Raw genomic sequence first — 25,310 nt, 5'->3', positions numbered from 1 at the left:
GGCTGGGACACCCCCGTCCTCATAATTTGTGCTTTGTCCCTCAGGGGGGAGTTTTAAAGGGTTATACTCTACTAAATGTTATAATATTGCACTTCCTGTTTATTTGTGAAATGACCCTTTATACTGGAAATTAACGATAATAACAGTTGTTGTCAAAAGAGGGAAAAAAAAAGTACAGGAGTTTCATCTCCTCTTCCCACCTCTCCCATATATATGTTTTTTTTTAAAGAAAAGAAAACAGAAGCATCGTTCGTTCAGTCTAATCCACATGTGTCACATCTGTTCATTGTTCTGTGAATAAACCGACCCCTAGCTGCTGCTGCTGACTCGTTGTTCTGGGGGTCTTTGACGTGGTGAAACTCTGGGAACCCCCCATCCCCTCCGCACACGCACACAAACACACACACACACACACACACACACACACACACAAAGCTTCTGCATAATGGACAGATCTTAAAGACGTAGAGAGGGTTAATTTCAAGCCCCCACCACCACCCACCCACATCTCCAATTTGAAAGCCGCCTCTCTACCGGGAGAGGAAAGCTCTTTTTCGGTCAGATGGAGTGCTGCAGTCCGCCCCCGTCATTCTCCAGCCCACACAGACAGCAAAAAGGCAGCCAGCAACCAATACGGTGCGCCGGAGGAGGATTTCTGCCAGTGATTTCAGACGAGGTACGATATACGCAAAGGGGATTTACTACGCCAATCTGAGCCTGGGAAGCTTCTGCAGAGGAAAAAAAAGAAGAGAAGGTATAACGGGGGTAAGAAACGAATAGGATAATAAATAAAAAGTGCGATGTGTCTTTCTCCTCCTCAACATCTGGCTCGGGGGACACTTATGCCTCCGGTCGATGGCTTTTGTATCTGAACTGGAACCAATAATCAAAGTGTTTCTACTTTATCTTGTAGCTATAACGTGGCTTTTTTGTTGTTGCTGTTGTCTAATCCATCCATCCATCCAGCGACAGTTTTGTAGTTTTTCCAGTTCAATTTCTTATACGTTTTATGATCCGTTTCGCTCCGGCAGAACCGACCTGTGTGACATCGGTGGTTGGTTGGTTGGAGAGACACCTTTGCGTAATTACGCCGGTTCCTCTCCGCACATCGTCTGCTGCCTGACCTGAAGAAGGTAAGAGAGGTTTATACCCGTATACACTCGACACATTTAACCGCGGAAATTAACAATAAAAACGTATAAAAGTGGGTGGAAATAGTTTGTATCTGAAACACGCGACCTTGCTCTGACGCTAGAAACTTCCTTATGTTCCGTTTTGTGATTTTTTAATTGATGCTCCATCAAGTTAGATGAAGATTTGAGACGTTTGGCTGCTAGTCGGGATATTATCTAGTCTTTATCTTAATTAAAAAAAAAACCTTGTGCAGGATTTCTACACCTTCACATCCCCTCCGTCTCTTTTCTTTTCTAAACTTTCCAGAGCTGTAGCTGTTGTTATCTACCATGTCTCTGCCACGCACACTTGGGGAGCTGCAGCTCTATCGGGTGCTGCAGAGGGCAAACCTGCTGGCCTATTATGAAACCTTCATCCAGCAGGGCGGTGACGACGTGCAGCAGCTCTGTGAGGCGGCAGAGGAGGAGTTTCTGGAGATCATGGCACTAGTTGGCATGGCCACCAAGCCGCTGCATGTGCGTAGGCTGCAGAAGGCGCTCCGAGACTGGGCGGCCAACCCGGCCCTCTTCAGCCAGCCGGCCGGGCCCAGCGGCGCGCCCAGTCTGGGGGGCATCCCGCTCTTCAAGGTGGACGGGACCGGATCAAGTGGATCAGCAGCAGCAGGTGAGGTGGTGGTTTTTTTTAATTTAAATATCTTCAAAATACAAACATTAAAGGCACTATAATGTTTGTATAGGTAATATATAAATGCACAGTGCTGAATCAGCTATCTTGATCAATCTCTCTCAGTCTCAGTCCAAATAAGTCCAGCAAAGAAAATAACCTTAGGGCATTTTTGCTTTTCATGTAATGCAAAGTTTTTTTTAATACATTCTGAGTTCATTTATCCATCCATTGAAGTGGGGTTTCACTTTGAGGTAGGCTACTTAGATCTGTTGATGAAATGTTTTCCAAGGGAAATTAAAATATTCACCAAAAAGTCCAAGTTATTTTCCTTTAAAGCAGAAGTAAGCGGAATGTTTGTGTTAAAGCAGATATCAGCTTCACGGCCGTTTCGGCTAATGCTGCGTTCAAGGCAGGCTTTTGAAACCGTAAGTTACAGCTTCAAGTCACAACTACGACTTGGTAGCGTTCCAGGTAACCCGTAGCTCGTGTTTTTACCATCCTGTTGTCTGTGAAAGTTCCCTATAACGGCCACTCGTAACTTCCGACCCGTGAACTCGTACCAGATCGAACTGGTATGACTTCACAGGAAGGAAAAACACAAAGTACGAGTTTCTTTGAACGCACCATGAGTTAGCAGCCCCCGCCCTTGTCAGGCATCAATTGGTCCTCGTGCTACGTCACCACATTCACGCGCATCCCTTGGCTGCACACACAGCCCTTCATGCCGTTCTCTCTCCTCATTGGATAACACTTGTATCCCAGAAGAAATGTTTTCTCCTCGGGTTACAGCAGAGCAGAGTGACGGAGAGACTCGTGTTTAGGCTGAAATACTTCATGTAAGTGATTGCTGACGGAAAATAGGACTATTTAGGACTTATATTAACAAAAACATTCCACTGATATCTGCTTTAATATAAGTCTTAAATAGTTATATCTTCCGACAGCAATCACTTACATAGAGTGTTTGGTCTGAAACACGGGTCTGTCAGTCACTCTGCTCTGCTCTGAGCCGAGGAGAAAACTTTCCTTGTATCCTACAACCTTTATCCAATGAGGAGAGAGAACGGCATAAAGGGGCAGTCCTCTCTGTGTGTGCAGCCAAGGGATGCGCGTGAATGTGGTGACGTAGGGACGAGGGCGGGGACTCCTGCTAACTCCATCGGCTGACAAGAAGTTAGCCAAAACCACCGGATCGCTTTACTTCTGCTTTAACTGTAGTCCAACCTTGATCGACATCCAATTTAATGGGGGACAAATAATGTGTTTAGATAACAAAACAACCAGTTTTGAAATGAAGTCCAACATTGTACAACATACTCTCATTCAAAGAAAATATGTTCTACTGTTTCGATATAATTCTCACAAAAACCACACATATTATTATCCAAATTAAATCTAGTATGTTGGAAGTGGTTTGATGGATAAATGTCATTCAGTATTTTAAATGTGATCTCTTTTGTTTTCTGAGGGCAGCAGGTGGTGGTGGAGGAAGGAAGTCTGTGAGCAACGGTCACCCGGGGTCGCCCTGCGAGAGGGAGGAGCGGGCGTGTCTCACCCCGATGCACAGCGGCAGCCCCAGAAGCCCCTGCTCCCAGGCCTCGCCGCAGCCCCCAGACTCACACTACAGGGAGAAGCTGTCGCCCATGGACCCGCACTGGCTCAGCCCCGAGCCGGACGGGAACTGCACGTTGGCTTCAGCGTCCGGAGCGGAGGAGGAGCCGCCCAGTCCGCCGCTGCTGCTGCCCACATGCAGAGATGGACAACACAGTACTCGACCCCAGTACTTGAGTAAGAGTAGCTACAAATACTACTGGTCAAAATTTACTCCGTTACAAGTAAAAGTAGCTCAGTCGACATGTTACTCGAGTAAGAGTAAAAAAGTAGGCTACTTGCTTTTAAATTTACTTTAAGTAAAAGTAAGAGTAAGAGTAAATTTCTTATTTTTCACATCAATGAATTACTATAATTTTTTCTAAATGAATTTAAGGACCTTTTAACTCTTGTTTCTGAGAATTAACTCTTTGAATTATAGGGCTGGGACGATATGCTTTTCTCCCGATTCGATTCTTCTACGATTTTTTGGATGGCGGTTCGGTTTAAATTGCGATTCTACGATATTGCCGATTCTCTCGATTTTTAGTCGCAAATACTATAGGAGCCTATAAATTAACATACTCCATTATAAAGTGAACTTAAACCCTTTTCAAAACCTGTACTCTCTGTATGTAAAAAAAAAAAAAGCTAACAAATGCACATTGCACAATATTTAAAAAATTTAAAAAATAAAAATAAAAATAGATTTTTGAAAAAGAAAATTGATTTAAAAATCGTCAAAAAAGATGTTGCGATATTTATGTGAATCGCAATTTTTCTCCCACCCCTACTTTGAATCCACCTGCACTGATGTGCTTGCTTTTCTTTGACAAACACAGCTGTCCAATAGTATTTTAGAAAAAAAAAAAGAAAGAAAAAAGAGCAGACCTGAAAGTAACGAGTACTTTTCAACCTTCCTAGAAATTAACTCGAGTAAAAGTAAAAAATATTTGTCTTGGAAATGTATTCAAGTAAGAGTAATAAGTACCAAAGAAATCTAATACTCAAGTGAAGTACAAATCTTCTGGATATGTAAATTTACTCCATTACTGTCCACCACTGCTTTCTACTAAACTGTCCACGTGTCCTGCAGGTCCGTCCACATCCCCGAGCCCCTCCGGTTCCTTCTCCTCCGCAGCTACAGCTACAGTCCTGTCGGCCTGGCCGGGCGGGCAGCTGGACGGGGAAACGGCCCGGGCGGTGGTGGACAGCGTGGAGCGGCACCTCCGCACGCTGCCCCGGTCGGATGCTGCAGAGGTGAAGACGCTGCTGAGGATGAACAAGAAGATGGCGAAGACGGTGGGGCACATCTTCAAGATGGGGTCGCAGGACGCCAACAAGGAGGAGGAGATCAGGAAGTACAGCCTCATCTACGGACGCTTCGACTCCAAGAGGAGGGAAGGGAAGCAGCTCACACACCACGAGGTAAAAATAAGCCCAGGTGAAAACAAACAAAGCAAACAAAGGTGAACTTTGTGAGGACAATGCACATTAATGGACATAATAAAATGTAAAAGTGCCAGTGTTAGCCAATGGCTAGTTTCCGACTGTAGTCCTACTCCTGGCAAGGTGTTAAAAGCCATTAAAATAAACACATAACAAGGACATAACAACAGAATTCATAAAACAGGAAAAACACACATGTATCCAACAAGAAACCAACAGACAAAAAAACTACAAAGAGAGACAATTAACATGACGCTACTATGACAAAAGAAAAAAAACAAAAAAAGACTGTTTATGGATGGATAAGATGGATGAAGATGCAACAATGCAAGACCATGAGGACAGGGTTTCTTGATGGAGTTGTGCTAGGATGGATTGAGAACACAACGAAACCAAAATATAGTACAGTGTGATAAAGTGCTACAGTGCGCAATAAAAAACTGTCAGGGATGGATAGATGTCATCATGTCTGGATGTAGTTCTTCTCTTCACTCAGTGTTTTTTGTTTTGTTCTCCTCCTCAGCTGATCATCAATGAAGCCGCAGCCCAGTTCTGCATGCGCGACAACGCTCTGCTGCTGAGACGGGTGGAGCTCTTCTCTCTGGCTCGGCAGGTGGCGAGAAAATGTGCCTACACCTCCACACTGAAGCACGCAAGGTAAGAGTAGATACATCTGAGGAGAGGAGAGGAGCGATCTGTTCAGCAGCAGCAGCAGCAGCAGCAGCAGCAGCCAGAGCCTCAGAGCCTCAAAGCAGCAGCGTCATAAAAAAAACAAACACACATATGCATAAATGTTAATGAAACAATTTCACAGCTGAGATTTTTAAAAAAGCACATATTGTATTGAGCATATGTTGCACATGTAGCGGGTGCTTCACATGAGTCATCCTCCTCCCTCCCTGCAGTGTGCTGTGTTCATTGATCGTCTGAATGAACCTGGTTCAGATCACAGTGGGAATTAAACTCCAACCTCTCTGTAGTGTTGGTTTAATGAGACGACTGCAGCAGCAACACAGCAACGCAGCAACACACAGGAAGATACAAAACAATTTCACAGGGAAATTACTGAAACTACAAAGCACAGACAATATCTAGATTAAGAGAGAAGTACAATTCTCTGTTCCTTAAGGGTATAATAAGCATTTCAGATGCACTTTATGCTTTTATGGACTGATTTCGATTAAAAAAAAACATTAATTTCTCCAAATATGTACCATACACAGCCTTATCCAACATGTATATGTATATGCAATGTTGATAATTATGGTAAAAGCAAAATATAGTTGTGTTTAAATCAGGTTATGTCAACGTTAAAGTGACATTTGTCCATTTGTGCACCATAAAACACTGTTGAATTCTGCTTTGATGCGTTTACTGACTCTCTGGAGATTCCTAAATAAAATTCAGTTTTCACAGTCTTGATTGTTTCTAATCTCCTGGTCGCAGGTCGAATGCGGACGAGAACTGCGTGCTGCCCCTGAAGAGAGCGAGACACGAGGTGAGTGTGATTTTAACCCGCCGCGGCACTCTTCTTGTGTAAACGGTCACTTGTTTGAAGTGGTTTCATCATCATCATCATGAAGCAGCACTGGACTTCATTCAACGATGCTGCGTTTTTCAGGGAGTTCTACCCGAGGGCGTGTCGTCGCTGCTCGGCGTGGAGGGCTCGGAGGCTCAGAGGGCGGACGACGACAGTTTATCAGCAGAAAGTCTGGACAGCGTTTCACACGGTAAACAACTCTCACACACACACACACGGGTCTGAAAGGGATAGTTCAACATGTTGTCAAATTGGCCCATTGCCACAATCCCTATAGTCATAGCAGTAGGTTCGTTACCTTTATTTGTCAGTGCAAGCTATTTTTAGAACGGCAGAGCAGAGCCGCGAGCTGCTCAGAGCTACGCTACGGAGGCTAATACACAAAATACACAATCCAACAACTCCAAAACGCTCTGGTGGAAAAGTTGTGACCTGCACATTCACCACGCTATGAGATAATAACAGAACGTTACCAGACAGAGTTGTTTTAGAGGGAAATTCATGCAAAACCACTGATGTGCGCGTTGCCTTCAGGGACAGTTTTTCATCAAGCAGTCTCTGTATTTCCCTCTAAAACAACTCTGTCTGGTAACGTTGTGTTATTATCTCATAGCGTGGTGAATGTGCAGGTCACAACTTGTCCACCAGAGCGTTGTGGAGTTGTTGGATTGTGTATTTGATGAGTTTGATGAGGGAAACCAAGAAATCATGAGCCTCCGTAGTGTAGCTCTGGGCAGCTCGCGGCTCTGCTCCGCCGTTCTAAAAATAGCTTGCACCAACAATTAAAGGTAACGAACCTACTGCTATGACTATAGGGATTATGGCAATGGGCCAATTTGCCAAAATGTTGAACTATCCCTTTAAAAACGACATTTCTCTGTCCCCAACAGACGCCGGCTCACAGTGCAACCAGTCCCCGTCCCCCCGCCCCCACTCGGACGCGTCCAACCCGGCCAACTGGAGCCGCCACCTCATACAGCAAACGTTAATGGACGAAGGGCTGCGATTGGCCCGGATGGTGTCACATGATCAGGCTGGAAAGATCAGCCTAGGGTCAGAGGGGACTCACTCTGCAGGTGACTTTTCAAATAATGACTTAATAACGATCGTGTGCGTTCGATAACAGACGCAGAACAAAAGTCTGTTTTGATACGGAGGTACATTGGTGTCTTCTTTATTATTCCATCAAAAGAAAAGTTGATTTAAACAAAGTGTTTGAATGCAAAAAAAATATTTGAGACCCAAAAAATTGCATTTTAACCCTTTTTTTCTTTGATTGAAAAGGTTTTTTTTGATTGAAGTGAGTTTTTATTTGATTGAAAATATCTTTTCTTTTCTTTTGATTGAATAATAAAGACACAAATGTACTTCCACAGTTTGACAGTGTTTGCTAAAATTTTTCGGAAACACTGTGTGTGCAGCTTTATCAAGAAAATTGATCCCGCTCACATGTCTGTACATTTAGATATGAAGTTACCACCAACAGTGAACCAGGATCTGTTGATCTTGAGCTTAAAGTATCTTTAGGCACGAAACTGAACCTGAAACTGCTCCAGTGTGTGAATTTGCATATGAAAGATATTTGATAAACATAAATGTGCAATATGTCGGCAAAAGCGTTGTATTAAAATGGATTATTGCAACTAGTAGTGTAAACATTTGAGCAGTCGTTGAGACTAGACTTTGCTTTGTGGATGCAAAACTTGACCTTTTTTTTTTAGGTTGAAGCAGTTTCTACACTTATAGACGTGTAAACAAACACTTTTATACCTTCAAACAAAGCTAGCAGGCTGCTGGTGTTAGCGTCGTATTTATTAATGCAAAAAGACGTGAGCGTGGTATCGACCTTTTTCATCTCAGGCACATTCCCCCCTCCCAAAAAAAAGAAATGTCATCATCATATCATCTCTCAAAGTTGGAGACAGTTGGGGAGTGTTGGCCTGTTTCCAAAAAAAGATCAAACAAAAAAAAAAACACAGATGAGTTGATGTTTGGGGGGGTAAATTGAAAATGACAGACTGAGACTCCCTAACCTCCTCTGACAATGAATATTTTATATCTGTACAGCTTGAACTCCGGTGAGTCACAGTCTCTCTGAGGTGACGCCTCCCACCACGAGCAGCTGAACTTCAGCTTCAGCCTGTAAATTAGAGAGGACAAGTTAGAAAGAAAGGAAGGAAGGAAGAGAGGGGGGGAGATAACAGAGGGAGGTGGAGAGAGATATATCGAGACAGAGAGAGAGGAAAAGGAAGGAGGGATGATGGAGGGAGGGGAGAGGAGAGATACAGTCTGCCCTACAAAGGCAAAGTCTGCATCTGCATTTTTTCAATTTTTTGCATTTTTTTTTAATCAAAAGTGTGGCATATTCTCTTTAATCTGGTAGAATTTGATATTGGTACTGCTAAAATTTCCAGAGTTATTGGGCCTTTTATTTTTGCTGTCCATCCAAAAAAAACACTGTGAAACCAAGGCAAAGTGCAGTATCTGCAAAGAGTACTGTACTCCCTACATTTACTCTATAATTCAATTGGAGTAAAACCAAGGCAAAGTGCCGTATCTGTAGCTAATACTAAGCCAAAGTGCAGTATCTGCACCAAAACCAAGGCAAAAGTGCAGTATCTGCCATAAAACTGTCAAAATTGGTCACAAAATATGCCATAAAACCAAGCCAAAGTGCAGTATCTGCACCAAAACCATGGCAAAAGTGCAGTATCTGTAGCTAATACCAAGCCAAAGTGCAGTATCTGCACCAAAACCAAGGCAAAAGTGCAGTATCTGCCATAAAACTGTCAAAATTGGTCACAAAATATGCCATAAAACGGTCAAAATTGGTCAGAAAGACAAACTACAAAATACATTTACGGTAATTCAGTCCACCTTTATCTAATCAATTATAGACTAGGTAGTTATTAACAATTTGATGCTTAAACCTGACAATGAAAAACACAAAAAGCTGTTTTTTTCCCCTCAGTTTGGCATTTATTTTTACAGAAACTGCACTTTTGCCTTTGTAGGGCAGCAGCAGCAGCACTGTCATAGCACAACAACGTCTTCAAAAACCCTGTTACTGTGGAGTTTTCCTGTTGCATCACAAGAAAGGAAAAAAAAAAAAAAAAAAAGCAGCGATTGAGTGAGTGAGTGAGTGAGTGAGTCGTTCTGGGCTGTGATCGCCAGCAGCCGACGAAGACATGAAGCAAAAAGAGAAGGAAGCCAGCAAAGACATGTGGGGGTGGGAGGGGAGGAGGGGAGGGGGGGGTCTGATTCAGCCGCCCACAGAGAACTTCCTACCCACCCTCCCCTCCTCTTCTCTTCTCTCCTTTCTCTCCTCTCCTCCTCCTTCCTCCCTCCTCTGTGAGCAGCGACTGACGTCAGAGTGCGTTAGGAGCGTGGGCTGAAGGGCGGGATGGATGGGGCGTGGGGGCGAAGGAGTGGGAGGTAATTGGAGGGGCGTTGCATTGACTCACCAAGCGACAGTGTACAAAAATAAAACCTGTGGGCAGGGAAATGGCACAGTCTTTTTTTTCTTTCTTTTTCTTTTTATACATCATCATCTTCTCTTCTCCCTCTCTTATACCAAAAGGAGTGCGGAAATAACAAAAAAAATGAAAAACAAAACACACAAATGACATATGTTTTCATTTCTGACGTCGGTCGATCTCCCTCGTGTGTGTGTGTGTTTATCACTCGCTCGCTCATCCTCAAGTTTCCTACTTCTCATTAATCCGAGACGTCGTCTTCACTTCCTGTCGGCGTCACTCTCACTTATCTTTTTCCATTGTTGGTTTTTTTTTTTTTTATCTCATCAGCCTGTTTCCAACCTGCCCCCACTTTTTTTTGTATTATATTTATTATTTTGTATATGTTATTCTGAATATTATGTGCTATTAAAAAAAAATTGTGGTGCTACAAACAACAACACTGTTCATTCATATATTATTTTTATTATTATGATATTATTACCGTGCACACACATGGACACTTTCCAAAAAGGAGCGAATTAAGCCAATAAATATATGAATATTCTTTGATTCATAAACAAATAAAACAGGGAAACACTTTAATTTAAGGTACAGAATACAAAATGTGCTGAATGCACGTCATGAGTCTTTTTCCAGTTAGAATAAAGAAGTTTTGTTCAAGCAGCCAAAGCATATTATTTAAAGTCTTAAAACACTGGAGACTTGATGTTATTATTCAGCAGCAGCTTGTGTTGGTCATATAAACCACGATGACTTCACTTCATGTGGGAGATGCTGCCGCTGAATTCCCCAAACTATTATTCACAGATCTTAAAAACACTGGTTGCATCTTGATAATGTTGGACTACTAAGTTTTTAGTTGTGTTTTATAAGCCTTATCTTGTATCACAGAGACAGATTGAGAGTCCAAATTGAATTTAAAAATGAAGTATATTCTGATTAAGTGATATTTATCCTCAGCTGTGTTGCAAAAGGAAAGAAACTTATAATCTTAACGTATAAAATCGTACGTTTTCCTGTGTCCTCTGTGTTGCATTTCCTCCTGAACTCGTCTTATAAACTCCGCCTCTCTCCACAGACCATGACGTGAAAGTGGAGCGGCGCAGCTCGATAGCAGTGTGCAGGAGCAGCAGCCCTTGCATCACCAAAGACGACTCCTTCAACCACCGGGGGAAGTGAAAAAGAGAAAAAAAAACGTGTGTGTGTCTGTGTGTGTGTGTGAGCCGCCCGAGGTGATCGGAGGAACTCGCTGTGCTCACAGTTGTACTGACGCTGAACTTTTTCCACGAGTACTTCACTGACATCACGAGCATCTGATGACTCTTTATCATCATCATCATTATCATTATTGACCACGAAAAACCAAGTTACAGTCGATGTCAGAATTCACACAAAACCTGCTTTGACGTTGTGGGTCCAGCTCAGAAAAATGTTTTGTTTTGACTTTATATAGAGTAAATATGTAGGGGAGACACTTTTTGTTTTTTAATTTTTGAAACATGCAGATTTTAACTTATAGCTGAAAAAAAACAAAAAAAAAACACAACAAAAAAGGAAGTAAAACCTGATATTTATGTCACATTAACTGATCTATGGTGAGAGCAGAGCGGTGCTGTGTTGGAGAAGAAAGAAAGAAGCCACCTGGTTCAGAGGAGGAGGTGGATTTTGACACAGCAGGGGGCACTGCAACTTTGGAAATGAGCTTTTCTTAACTCAACTCAAGACGCCAACGAGCGACAACAAACTAGTTACACATTTTGAACATGTGACGACATTAACTGCAGTTCAACGGCCTCAGGAAGCAAAAAAGAAACAAACTAACCAGTCAGTGTAGAAGTAGAAGTAGAAGTAGGAGAACAGTGAAGTTTGATCTTTGGATACAGATGTGGAGCTGCAGCCAGTCTTCATCATCATTAACTCCCTCACATCTCGTCTTTAATGGTATTTTTTTATGCACAAATGGCTGAGACAGAGACAGAAAGCTTCAGGCTCATTTATTTTGGATCTAAACCCAAGAACAGAGGCGACTTTTATTGATCTGTAACTCGTGACGTCTGAAATCAGGGTTCAGACTCACAGCAGCTGCAGCAGTGTCTTGCTCAAGGGCATTTCAGCAGTTTGATATCATGTGCACGCTGCTGCATTGTACAGCTGTTTGGTTTGACTCCATTCAGAAAAAAAAAACACTTTTTTTTTCAAGCAACAGCGTGGAGAAGATTAGTGTCGTTTTATTTTTCGATGGGATTTTTCTTTAGGTGTAGCAGAAAACTGTGGGCTGTAGCGACGAATCGATGGTTTCTTTTTTCTTTTAGGCGTAGATATGTGTGGAGCCTCATGGTAGTTTTTAACTCTCTCCTTCACTTACACTTATAGATAATTATTAATGCGACAGATCTCAGTTTTACTTTAGAAACAAGAAAAAGACACAAAAAACAAGCCGAGGGTTAATGAAAGATCTTATGGTGCTTGACTTTCTTCTTCGTTTTCATTTCAGCCTGGTGGCCCCCTTTTAAGGAAATTGTTGAAATGTGAGATACATATACATGAAAAAAAAAAATGAAAAAAAAAGAAAAAGTTTCAGCTCATGTTGATAATTAATGATTTTTTTGTACCTTTAACCACAGAGTGTGTCAGTGAGGTAGCTTGCTGTGCATCAGTTACACCTGCCTGTCTCTTGAGCATTAGTAACCTCCTCAGTTTATTATTATGTTGCAAAACAGATTATTTATTTTGTTACATCTCGATAATGATAATAATAAATGTTATTTTATTGCTTAAAAAGCCTCCGTGTGCTGCGCTGCTTTCCACCAGAGAGTCGTGTGTTTCTTTCTGTCTTTCTTTTTTTCTAATGTTCTCGGCTGTTGGACGAAGCTGCGTCACACGGACAGAGACGCCTCCTGTTTGTTGCACTGACGCTGCATCGAGCCTCGACGCTGCGATGACTCACCTGTGCCAGTGATGTCATCAGGGCTCACACATAACACACACATATGCACACACACACACACACACACACACACACACATACACACACACATGCACTCACACACTCACTCCCTCACTCGATTTTCAGATACACACCATGAAAAATTAAGACGCACCCACCGGCCAAACCTCAGATAAACCCTCAGGAATTCAGCTTCAGTGATTTTTTAGTTTTTATGTTTCACAGTTGCAGCTTGCGTCGTCTCTCTAACACAGAAAACTAACAGCTGTTAAAATGAAGCAACAGTGTTATTATGATCATCATGATTGGTTTATACAGAAATATCAATAATAACAATTATGTAATGGGTTGCTACATTATGACATTTTGTACAGAAGTTCACAGTCCCCAGAGGATGTCTCGCATTCTCCTCCAGGGTCAGCGAGATATAAAGGCTGTCAGTTGATTAATCATGGAAAACATTTAACATTAATCAATGTCAATTCGTTCAAAAAATACATATTTTTATAACTTCATGAGAGCGTGGGATCATGGGAGTTCCCAAAGGACATAATGCATTATTGTAATAAAATGAGGAATTTCTCCAGATTTGAAAATAGCTGCGAACATTTGGGACGGCGTGACATGTCTGGTCTGTTCATTTCTAGACAGTTTCATCTGGAAAAGTTGCATTTTAAAGCAGATATCAGCTTCACGGCCGTTTCGGCTAATGCTGCGTTCAAGGCAGGCTTTTGAAACCGTAAGTTACAGCTTCAAGTCACAACTACGACTTGGTAGCGTTCCAGGTAACCCGTAGCTCGTGTTTTTACCATCCTGTTGTCTGTGAAAGTTCCCTATAACGGCCACTCGTAACTTCCGACCCGTGAACTCGTACCAGATCGAACTGGTATGACTTCACAGGAAGGAAAAACACAAAGTACGAGTTTCTTTGAACGCACCATGAGTTAGCGGCCCCCGCCCTTGTCAGGCATCAATTGGTCCTCGTGCTACGTCACCACATTCACGCGCATCCCTTGGCTGCACACACAGCCCTTCATGCCGTTCTCTCTCCTCATTGGATAACACTTGTATCCCACAAGGAAAATTTTCTCCTCGGGTTACAGCAGAGCAGAGTGACGGAGAGACTCGTGTTTAGGCTGAAATACTTCATGTAAGTGATTGCTGACGGAAAATAGGACTATTTAGGACTTATATTAACAAAAACATTCCACTGATATCTGCTTTAAGTACATTGTAAGCAGGGCCGGCCGCTGGCATAAACCCTCTATGCGGTTGTTTAGGGCCACAGCCGTTAGGTGGGGGGCCACATGATCAGAAAGGTACCGGGGTTCATTCAAGTCATTTAAGCATCCTGAGGTCTGCACGTGCGCTATGAGCTTTATATGTAATGTGAAGTCAATATTCAGCTTCTTTTATCTCACATTTGAGACATTTGGTGAAAATAGAACGGCAGAATGACAACATTTGTGCTCATATCCTATTTCAAGCACCAAAACAGTTCATTCTCATGACTGAAGGAGTGTTTTCACAAGGGATTTGAAATTTTTCAAAAAGCAGACCTCAAATTTCCAGCATTTGGCCTAAATTATTTATTTATACAGTGTTCTAGGACAAATTGGCCTCAGTGTGCTTACAGCGGAGGTTCTAATATTTAGACATAAAACACTTGAGTATTGTTACATCTGCAAGTATCTTAAAAAGATAAATTTAAGAAAATATGTAAAAGTCGAGAAAATGGCCTCAAACCTCAGAGGGCATAAACACGTCTGTATTCAGTTTTAACCAGTGATTTGGTGTTTGCGCTTAGAGTGCAGGGCCACAAACAAAAATCTTGTTTAGGGGGCCACCAAAATCCTAGGGCCGGCCCTGATTGTAAGTGTTTAATATTGGATAAAGACTATGCATCTTTATGCAAATGTAACTTAATCGTGCATGTACCAAAAACAATGACACATATTATCCAGAAAATCAAACAAATAGAGGCATCAAAAGTTGAATATCTGAATGAAAACACATCATATCTGCCAAACATGGAGGTGCTGGTATCGCTGTGAGCTCGTTAGCGTGCCGACACCAGCGCTGAGCTTAAAGTGTGACGGAGGCCTCTCAGCTGAGTTACTGAATTACACGTCCACGACCATGACGGGCGATTATACAACAGCAATTACGCCCGAGTTAGTTTTCTTTAGTGGGAGCGATAGTTAATGTGGAAACAGATGAAGGGAGGTGCTGCTGCCATCAATCAGCTGTCAGCACCGCTAATTTAGAGGAGTTAAATCTCGGGAGTCTATTCTTAGCTCCGACTCTCCTCTCCTCAGCGCTACAGGGCCGCTGCTGCAGACTGATGACTGACTTTTTTGTTTGATGCTTCACTGCAAAAATTTAAAAGATGATACATCGACCGATCATGAGATTATTTAGTCTAATCGTCGGCGTGACAAAAGAACAAAACAAAGAACCTGGATTTGTATGAGCCAAGGCAGACAGTGTTTACTTACAGTTTAAAAAGCATAAAGAAGAAATTCTCTCATTAATTAACTGAATCTGATTGAATTATTTTAATGTAGTAATGAGTCTCTGTGCTTCAGATGATCCACTAATGAAGGTTGATGCTGCAGAACAAAACACAGAGAACTGAACCACTGCAGCACAGGAGCCACGTTTGATGATGATGAGTCGGTGCAAACAGGAGATTAGTGATGTATTTAAAGGGAATAGTTCAACATTTTGGCAAATTGGCCCATTGCCATAATCCCTATAGTCATAGCAGTAGGTTTGTTACCTTTAATTGTCGGTGCAAGGTGTTTTTAGAACGGCGGAGCAGAGCCGCGAGCTGCTCAGAGCTACACTACGGAGGCTAAAGGGATTTCTTGGTTTCCCTCATCAAACTCATCAAATACACAATCCAACAACTCTACAACGCTCTGGTGGACAAGTTGTGAGCTGCACATTCACCACGCTATGAGATAATAACACAACGTTACCAGACAGAGTTGTTTTAGAGGCAAATGAATGCAAAACCGCTGATGCGCGTTCCCGTCGGGAGCAGTTTTTCATCAACAGTCTCTGCATTTACCTCTAAAACAACTCTGTCTGGTAACGTTGTGTTATTATCTCATAGCGTGGTGAATGTGCAGGTCACAACTTGTCCACCAGAGCGTTTTGGAGTTGTTGGATTGTGTATTTGATGAGTTTGATGAGGGAAACCAAGAAATCCCATCAGCCTCCGTAGCGTAGCTCTGAGCAGCTCACGGCTCTGCTCCGCCGTTCTAAAAACACCTTGCACCGACAATTAAAGGTAACAAACCTACTGCTAAGACTATAGGGATTACGGCGATGGGTCAATTTGCCAAAATGTTGAACTATCTAGTATCTACTATAAGTGCTTGTAGTTGAATTAATTGATATTTTTGTTGAAAAGGTGCCATAACTAACACAAACAGGAGAAGATGGAAGTCGACCAAGATCCCACGTTCACACTCATCAGCATTAAGACAAACTAATGTTAGAGTTAAAATACAAAAACTAATGTAACATTGACTGGTTAGTAACAACTGGATCAATTTCAACCAACAAGGATCCAATATCTCTCCATAACATACATATAACAACTGGTTGGGGGGTCGTACCTGCTCCCACCACATCCATCCATCCATCCATCCACCCACGTGATGTGTCCAGATGTGTGTTTTCAGGGGACGTGTGTGTGCAGATGTCGGAGGAACTCCCCCTTGGTGGTCGAGTCTCTGGGGAAAACCGCCTGGCAGAAGTCGCAGACGTGGGACTGGAGCACCACGTCTGACATCAGCATCCCGCCGGACAGGCTCATGAAGTCAGCGACCAGGGAGGGGCGGTCCGACGCCACCATCTGACACACACACACACACACACACACACAGGCAGAAAAAACAGTCTGTAAGGATCAACATCGGAAAAATGAAAGAAAAAAAAACTATTCTACTTTAAGGTCCTCAATCGCTCCTCATAGTGGGAAAATATGGGGAAATTATACATTTCCTGAATCGTTACAGTCCTGCAAGTATTTCAGTTTTTGTTATTTGTATCAGTGTAGTTCCTACATGTCAGAATGCTACAATGAAGAACACAATTTAGGTGAAAAATGTGGAAAAACATTTGTTGTTGACGTAGATAAAGAGGTCATATGCGCTCTTCAAACTAAGTATAAAAGATGTGTTGGGTTCAAAACACAGTTACAACAGTATCTTCCCATATTTCATGAATTTTGATTGGTTTGTGTTTGACCAAATAGTATCAAAGCCCTTTTCTTTTTCATTATGAAATGTAAAATACAGTCAATTTAAGTTTTTTTTGTTGTTGGACCCCAGGAAGAAGAATCATGGCATTAGCCAAATGCTAATGGGGATCCATAATAAAGTAAAGTAAAAATGCATAAAACGTCAGGGTAAAGGTCTTGAATATGAGCATTTATAGCAGAATATGCACCAGCGCCTAGAATGCGATTTGTTGCAGGGGCTGGTTAAAGGGATACTTCACCCAAAATCGATAATTCACCAATCATCTACTCATCGTCATGCCAAGGAAGGGTTTGGAGAACTTTCAGAGTCATCAAAACTCTTTTGTAGTTCCAGGCAACAGATTTTCATATAATGGCGGCGGATAGAGTTCACTTTTGAATCGTCCAAAACACACACTATGAAACATCCAGATACCTCCATACTGCTCGTCTGTACTGACCCAAGTGTCCTGAAGCCGCCACATGAAAAAGTTTGCGCGAGATTTGCTGCAAGATGTTCGTTTGAGGTTGTAAACCATTGGATGTCTGATGTAAACACAGAAGAACATCTCGCAGCTAACATCAACAGAGCCACTGGGAGCTACTGCTACAACAAGGAGAAAAACAGAGATCACATTAAGCCGGTGCATATTCTCATTTGTCCAGGTCATACAAGGACAAGGCTTTAAACTCCTTTGAAGGAACAACACCGAGCCACTGGTTCAGGTATGTGGACGACACATGGGTTAAAATCAAAACCAAAGAAGTGCAAGCTTTTACCGAACACATTAACTCAGTGGACAAAAACATCAAGTTCACCAGAGAGGATGTCAAGGACAATAGTCTGCCTTTCTTAGATTGTGACGTCCATATGAAAAAGGACAGGAGCCTCCACATTGGGGTATACAGAAAACCCACACATACAGACCAATATCTACTTTTCGACTCTCACCACCCTCTGGAACATAAGCTTGGTGTTATCAGAACTTTGCAACACAGAGCTGATAACGTGCCCACCAGCTCACAGGCCCAAGGGGCAGAACACAAGCACCTGAGAGGCGCCCTCACAACTTGTGGTTACCCTAACTGGACCTTTGTGAAAACTGCAGCTGCTTCCAGAAAGAAAACCAGCAAAGTGGTTGAGAAAGAAAGACAAAACAAGAGAAACAACATAGTCATTCCATATGTGTCTGGAGTATCAGAAAAACTCAGGAGGATCTTTAACAAACACCGTATCCCTGTGTATTTCAAACCCAGCAACACACTCAGACAGAGACTGGTACATCCCAAGGACAAAACACCACACACCCACAAAAGCAATCTGGTGTATGCAGTCCAATGCAACGAGGAATGCAAAGACCTCTACATTGGAGAAACAAAACAACCACTGCATAAACGCATGGCCCAACACAGGAGAGCAAACTCCTCAGGACTGGACTCTGCTGTCCATTTACATCTCAAGGAGAAAGCCCACTCCTTTGAGGACAGCAATGTCCAAATCCTAGACAGAGAGGACAGATGGTTTGAAAGAGGAGTTAAAGAAGCCATTTTTGTAAAAGTAGAAAAACCTTCCCTCAACAGGGGAGGAGGTCTGAGACACCACCTATCTCCAATTTACAATGCTGCCCTTTCATCCCTTCCCAGGAGACTCAACCATCTAGCCTCAAAGAACAACCACTGTTCACAAGTGGCAAGTGACTCCAACGACTGTCGTTAGAACACAATAGGGCACTAACGAAGTCGAAACCAACTTCCCACCAACGACTGTCACTCCAACGACCGTCGTTGGCACTTGGAGCACAAAAGGGAACCAGTGACATCATCACCCTTGTGAAACGCCCACACAAGAGGTTAAATAGTGAGTCTCCACACCAGATAGTTGGACCAGTCCCAGCCTGGTCAGCTGCGTACATGAACTGATGAAGCCTCTTGGATGAGAGGTGAAACGTCTTCCTAGACAAATAACTAAGTCCAGTTGCTTTCGATTTAACCTCCTTTGAAAGAGATCACATTATTTTTTTCCCAACAACTTTTTCAAGTGGCGGCTTCAGGACAGTTGGGTCAGTACAGACGAGCAGTATGGAGGTATCTGGATGTTTCATAGTGTGTGTTTTGGACGATTCAAAAGTGAACTCTATCCGTAAAGTGAACTCTATTCGTAACTCTATATATATTATATGAATACCCGCTGCCAGCCGGACCCCCCTGGAACTCCTAAAGCGTTTTGATGACTCAGAAAGTTCTCCAAACCCTTCCTTGGCATGACGGTGAGTAGATGATTGGTGAATTATCGATTTTGGGTGAAGTATCCCTTTAACTTCAATGTCACAACAAAGCTTTCACACCAAATTATCATCTATGGACATGCATCTTTTTCGGTACCGACACCCACCCTCGTCCTGTCTCTGCCAAGACGTTCAGCTCGTCCTGCAGAAGAGTCCAACGGGTCCAGAGTTAACAGGGGTGCGACCTTCACCTCCTCCTCCTCCTCCTCCTCTCTGTGACGAGGTGAATCCACACAGAGCACGGACATGTCTTCAACAAGGAGGTCAGAGATGTTTTTAGAGAGCTCGTTCACGCCACACTGAGCTGCTGCTGCTGCTGCTGCTGCTGTTCGTGCTTGAGGATTTCCGTGGCCGTGTGCAGGGATCTCATGTGTACACTGCACGGGGATGGACATCATATCACCGAGATCTCCATTAGGAAGAGCAGCAGCAGCAGCAGCAGCACCTGCAGAACGAGGGGTTTGTTTTTTTGTGCTTAATGGATCATGACAAACACTGTGTCTGTGAGCATTAGCAGGTGGATCTGTTAATGGACCTTGCTGTTTCTGCAGAGCTGCTGTGAGTTGATGCAACAGAGCCGCCTGTCGCAGGCAAAGTGACCTCAGGCGCAGGAACTCCTGGTACAGTTGGCCGTACGCTTCCTCCATCTCAGCAGCTCAGGGATCTGCAGCACAGAGGAGGAGATTACTCAGGGATGGACTGTTAACCTTTTTTTTCTTAATAAAGTATAGCCAAATAGCATTTTATACACAGAAGAAGAGTGGAGCATGTGCAGCCCTGCAGCTTTCTGAGGCTTCAGCACTGGGAAGTATAAACAGTGTGCTAACATGCTGTTCATTTTTAGTTGGTTTTAGATAAACCTGGCACAAGATTGGAGTTTGTGCAATATTGGATGCCCTTAAAGGGATAGTTCAACATTTTGGCAAAATGGCCCATTACCATAATCCCTATAGTCATAGCAGGAGGTTCGTTACCTTTAATTGTCGGTGCAAGCTATTTTTAGAACGGCAGAGCAGAGCCGTGAGCTGCTCAGAGCTACGCTACGGAGGCTCATGGAATTTCTTGGTTTTCCTCATCAAATTCATCAAATACACAATCCAACAACTCCACAACGCTCTGGTGGACAAGTTGTGACCTGCACATTCACCACGCTATGAGATAATAACACAACGTTACCAGACAGAGTTGTTTTAGAGGCAAATGCAGAGACTGCTTGATGAAAAACTGCCCCTGAAGGCAACGCGCATCAGCGGTTTTGCATGAATTTCCCTCTAAAACAACTCTGTCTGGTAACGTTGTGTTATTATCTCATAGCGTGGTGAATGTGCAGGTCACAACTTGTCCACCAGAGCATTTTGGAGTTGTTGGATTGTGTATTTGATGAGTTTGATGAGGGAAACCAAGAAATCCCTTTAAAGGTTGTTTTTACATTATGTCTTAATATACTTTTCAATACGTGTGTGAATATGAGTGTTGTTTACATTTCGTTTTTTACTGCACAATGATGATAAAGTCTTATCTATCTACAGTATATCTAACATCTACATGGTTTATTTATTTATTGATACATGAGGCTAATGGGAAAGACCAAGAGATGATCTGATGATGGAGCCACAACACATTCATGTTTTTCTTTCTTCGTGCAGTTTAATCAGTGTCACATATTTGGATTTCTTGCAATTCAGTTTCTTGACTGTAGCCTTTGGGGGACACTATGTCAGTGATATGTTCCTCTCACATCCTGCATCCTAACCCACTCTGCAGCTGAGAAAAACAGAACCAAAAACCTGTTGTGCTAAGTCAGTGAGACAAGATTATACATTGCGACTTTTATCACATTGAACGTTGCACATCAATGCTGATCTACTTACCTCTTGTGAGCCTGTCTGCACGCTCTGCTAAAAGGAACCGTCATTCCTTAGAAAAGCAGCGAGATGCACAGAGACTTCTCCCTCCATCTCCACCAGGCCTCCTGTTATTGTCAGGGAATCAGACACAGTGTTTAAATCCAGACTGAAAGCCCCATTTACTGAGCACAGCCTACAACAAATTTGTGACCGTGAAATCCATTCTTCAGATGAGGCTTCACACCAACCACAGTTATGACGAGTCCTTTTCTTTCCCCCTGTTGAGCTAATGGAAAATTATGCTTCACTAATGTAACAACGCACGCTGCACAGGGAACTGGTGAACATGAGGAAGTGGCTCTTTAAAAAAAGGGGAAGTGATAAGAATGAACCTCTCAGTTAGTTACACGACCATCATGAATCACGTGTTGTTGCATGAACTCTGAGGAGGAAACAGAGAGACGCAGCTGGATCTCTAATATCAGAGAGCACAAGAACGGCTTTTGTCTCGGCTCATGAAAGTCGCTTTGTCATGATGATTGTGAGATCAGACCTGAGTCAGAGCTGCGAAGGGTCAAGAAAGTTTCGGAAAAGTCCCTCAAATTAAATGCTTCATTGGTGACGGACGGTGGGATCAGTACAGGTAACGACGAGGAGGACAATGAATTCATTATGAGCACTGAAGCTCTGAGACTGGACATCTCTTTTTAATTTCAAGGATTTCATGACTGTCGTTATGAAAAGTTGTTATAATAAAATGTTATTTCATAGAAAGAAGTAGCAGACAGGTGTTTAAATCAAAGTGCAGTCACTCTGGGCCCAAAAAATAACTTGACTTACAGCAGCTCTGTCTGTCTGTAAGTAGGAAATGACTTCAACAAAATGTATAATTCATATAATTAATGCAGCTAATGCATGACCACAGATCCAGCCATCACCATCCTACATTCAAAATATAGAAAATATTAAATATTAACCAGAAAAAACACTTATTATGCAGCGGAATGAGCTGAACATAAACACAAGGTTGAGCTCCGACATAAAAGTGTCAGGAAACACAAACACAATAAAAGTTCCAATCAATAAAACAGCCACAAGAATAAATAAATAAAAACATTAAAAAAACTTAACAATAATTGAAATGTCACAATAAAAGTTTATACATCAACTGAAACAGGAAGTCCGGGAGTAATCTGGAGGTAAGGTATGATGTAAATATTGACTTAATGTTTTAGATTAGCCTATTCTGCAGGTTGCTCCATGCATGCAGCAGGTGCACAATAATAAAACTAGTAGTGCATTGACTATTGCTGATATACTGATGAGAGACAATTTATTATGGTACAGCAGCTGGATTATGTTGTTGTGTAGTTTCATCTGCAACAATTCTGTATGTTACATGAAGATTATTACACGTTTATTTGGATCTGTGATGTAATTAGAGTTATGAAATAATGGAAACCTTTAGTTTCCTATATAAAGTCATAAAACTAAATGTTTGTGTACTGTGGTAGTGCAGTTACTTTGATGTCCAATAGTGATTGATCAGAGAGGAAATGATAAAAGTCAAAAATGTCTTAGGAAGATAGAAAAGGACTGTAAATGAGTTTTCTCTGTTCAGAATAATGTTTATATCTGTCATTGACTACGGTGGCCCCAAGGGCTCGGTGCAGAAAAGCACAAACATGCTGCAAAATTCAAAAAACAACTTTGACATTACACATGAGAAAGAGTTGTGCAATCGGCACGTGTGTCACAGTGTCCCCTGAAAACATTTCAACTGTGTTGTGAGTTTTTTCAGCTCATGTGTTGAGGAACTGATTAACCTGTTTTTCTGAATTTGTTGCCCATTTGTGTTTTTGCAGCTAACTGTAGGTGCACTGAACCCTCAAGGCCACCATAGTGTTGTTTCCTGTTTCTAGAATAGCCTATCTCAAATTAAAAACTGTAAATAAACTCATACTCCTTCATCTCTATATAAAGTGACCCATTAAATTTAGTGATAGGTATATATTTGTTAACAACGGGCTTTTAAAACAACCATGAGCTACACAAACGAGTCCATGTGAGTTGTTTTTGTCTTTTAAATGTGGAAACAAACAGTCAAACTTTACCTTTAACTCTGTTTTTTGTTTTTTTTGCTCAGTTTCAATTTCAGTTTCGAGCGGAATTGATTTTCTTTCTGCTTCTCTTCACAGACAACGAGGCTCGTATCATGTGAGACACTCGTCGCCTCTGAATCATCTGTAAAAAAACATTTAAGTTTACTCACATTACAGTAAAACTGAGAGTTCACCCCAACGCCACCGACACCAGGAGCTGATGCGCACACACCGGACCTCCTCTTCCTCCTCCTCCTCCTCCTCTGTGACCTCATGGACAAGACGAGACGCGACCACATCCGCATTCCTGCGTGATGACGTCGCTGCCTGTCCCGTCAACCTGCCAGCTCACCTGCGTCAAACTCAGGTAAACCCGTGCCAAAAATTACAACAACAAAAAAAAAGAAAAACTTCCCGTTTAACGAGGCTACCCTTCAAAATAAAAGCCACAACCTGTCATAGAGACATGCACCTTGCATTCAGGGGAGGCCTTTACTTTGAAAATTGGTCTCATGAAAGGAAAAACTTCCACATAACTAAACCCAGAATATGTTTTTGATTTCTAATAGACTCTGCATGTTTGTTTGTTTCATAATAGTGCGTTTTAATTTCACAGAGCCAGAGGTTTTGTTTTGTTTTTTTGTTTTTTTGACCCACTGTTTCTCAGTTTTAAAATCACAAATCCTGGAACCTGGCTGTCTGTAAAGTCCACGTGTAGGTTTCAGTTGTGTTAATGTAAACTGTAAAAATTGTGAAATGAAAATGTAAACTCCCACCCAGCTCCGTAAAAACCACCTAAAATTTTATCTGTGACAAATTTGTCACATTAGTCATGGACTCATTTTTCCCTGCAGCTTCCTGAGCGTTTTCAAAGCTTTGGGAATCCATAATCTAAACTCATATAGATGTTGTCTGTGTGACGACCCGACAGAAATCATAGGTCCATGCCATTAATGTCACTACAATAATATAAAACGTTCTCTAATATATGAAGACATATGTGAATAACATATGAAATATGAAATACCCACAGTAAAATGTGCATATATATATTTTAAAATATCTATATGAGTATTTTTTTTATTTGATATAAGATTTTACAACCATACGTGTTAATGACAATTAATGTATATGTGCAAGTTTATTGAACAGCATATAAAAATTCAGTTTGCTTATATATGTTTTTCTTATTAGTTGTAAACAACTTTTTATGAACATGGAAAGATAGGTCTACAATATTAACACACAAAAACATATGCATAATGGTCCAATTTCTGATATATTTATTTTTACATAGGCTATTACATGTTATTATACGCTGCCCAGTGCAACAAAAAAAAGTCACACACTCTAATATTTAATTGGACCGCCTTTAGCTTTGATTATGGCACACATTCACTGTGGCATCGTTTCAATAAGCTTCTGCAATGTCACAACATTTATTTCCATCCAGAGTTGCATTCATGTTTCAAAGATTCTCAATGGGGTTAAGATATGAACTCTGTGGCCACATTAGGCCACGTTTCCTCCTTGAAGATGATGGTTCCCCATTATCCTTCTAGTTTTTAATAATGCGTTGGATGGTTCTTAAAGGGATAGTTCAACATTTTGGTAAATTGGCCCATAAAGGTAAATGCTGAGACTGGTTGCTGAAAAACTGTCCCTGAAGGCAACACACATCAGCAGTTTTGCATGAATTTACCTCTAAAACAGAGCGTTTTGGAGTTGTTGGATTGTGTATTTGATGAGTTTGATGAAGGAAACCAAGAAATCCCATGAGCCTCCGTAGCGTAGCTCTGAGCAGCTCGCGGCTCTGCTCCGCCGTTCTAAAAATAGCTTGCACCGACAATTAAAGGTAACGAACCTACTGGTATGACTATAGGGATTATGGCAATGGCAATTTGCCAGAATGTTGAACTATCCCTTTAACCCAGTTTTACTAATCTCAGTAATCTCCTTAGATGTTTTATTTGTTTGATGCCAATAATTTGACCCTTCTGAAACAGATTAACATCT

The 25,310-nt window shown here is 41.9% G+C and overlaps 2 protein-coding genes across 4 annotated transcripts; one reads left to right on the top strand and one right to left on the bottom strand.

Moving 5' to 3' along the window:
• Window positions 1-636: 636 nt before the first annotated feature.
• nab2 (NGFI-A binding protein 2 (EGR1 binding protein 2)) lies at window positions 637-11,037 on the top strand (the record flags this gene model as incomplete). The annotated part of the gene is made up of 10 exons (XM_083971659.1): window positions 637-765; window positions 1,032-1,133; window positions 1,441-1,797; window positions 3,277-3,588; window positions 4,487-4,818; window positions 5,363-5,496; window positions 6,286-6,337; window positions 6,461-6,569; window positions 7,270-7,455; window positions 10,937-11,037. The coding sequence occupies exons 3-10, from the start codon at window positions 1,464-1,466 to the stop codon at window positions 11,035-11,037; spliced, it is 1,560 nt and encodes a 519-aa protein (XP_083827785.1). The 5' UTR covers window positions 637-765; window positions 1,032-1,133; window positions 1,441-1,463.
• Window positions 11,038-16,188: 5,151 nt separating this feature from the next.
• LOC310986244 (uncharacterized protein) lies at window positions 16,189-23,554 on the bottom strand. 3 transcript variants are annotated; one of them, XM_083972081.1, is made up of 5 exons: window positions 23,465-23,554; window positions 21,217-21,317; window positions 19,880-20,009; window positions 19,453-19,783; window positions 16,189-16,673 (listed from the first exon to the last, which is right to left on the bottom strand). In XM_083972081.1, the coding sequence occupies exons 3-5, from the start codon at window positions 19,990-19,992 to the stop codon at window positions 16,497-16,499; spliced, it is 621 nt and encodes a 206-aa protein (XP_083828207.1). In that variant the 5' UTR covers window positions 19,993-20,009; window positions 21,217-21,317; window positions 23,465-23,554; the 3' UTR covers window positions 16,189-16,496. The 3 variants fall into 3 exon arrangements, with proteins under 3 accessions (XP_083828207.1, XP_083828205.1, XP_083828206.1); XM_083972079.1 differs by having other exon boundaries at window positions 19,453-20,009; XM_083972080.1 differs by lacking the exon at window positions 23,465-23,554 and adding an exon at window positions 21,441-21,513 and having other exon boundaries at window positions 19,453-20,009.
• Window positions 23,555-25,310: the final 1,756 nt, after the last annotated feature.

This window comes from Trachurus trachurus (assembly GCF_905171665.1).
Source record: "Trachurus trachurus genome assembly, chromosome: 5".
NCBI classification, from domain to species: Eukaryota; Metazoa; Chordata; class Actinopteri; order Carangiformes; family Carangidae; genus Trachurus; species Trachurus trachurus.
This window is presented reverse-complemented; position numbering and strand designations above follow the sequence as displayed.

Excerpts from the sequence above, each read along its gene's own strand:
- LOC310986244 (XM_083972079.1), bottom strand. The coding sequence starts at position 19,992 with ATGGAGGAAGCGTACGGCCAACTGTACCAGGAGTTCCTGCGCCTGAGG. Across the intron at positions 16,674-19,452 it reads TTGGCAGAGACAGGACGAGG|ATGGTGGCGTCGGACCGCCC; the intron begins GTGGGTGTCGGT and ends TGTGTGTGTCAG.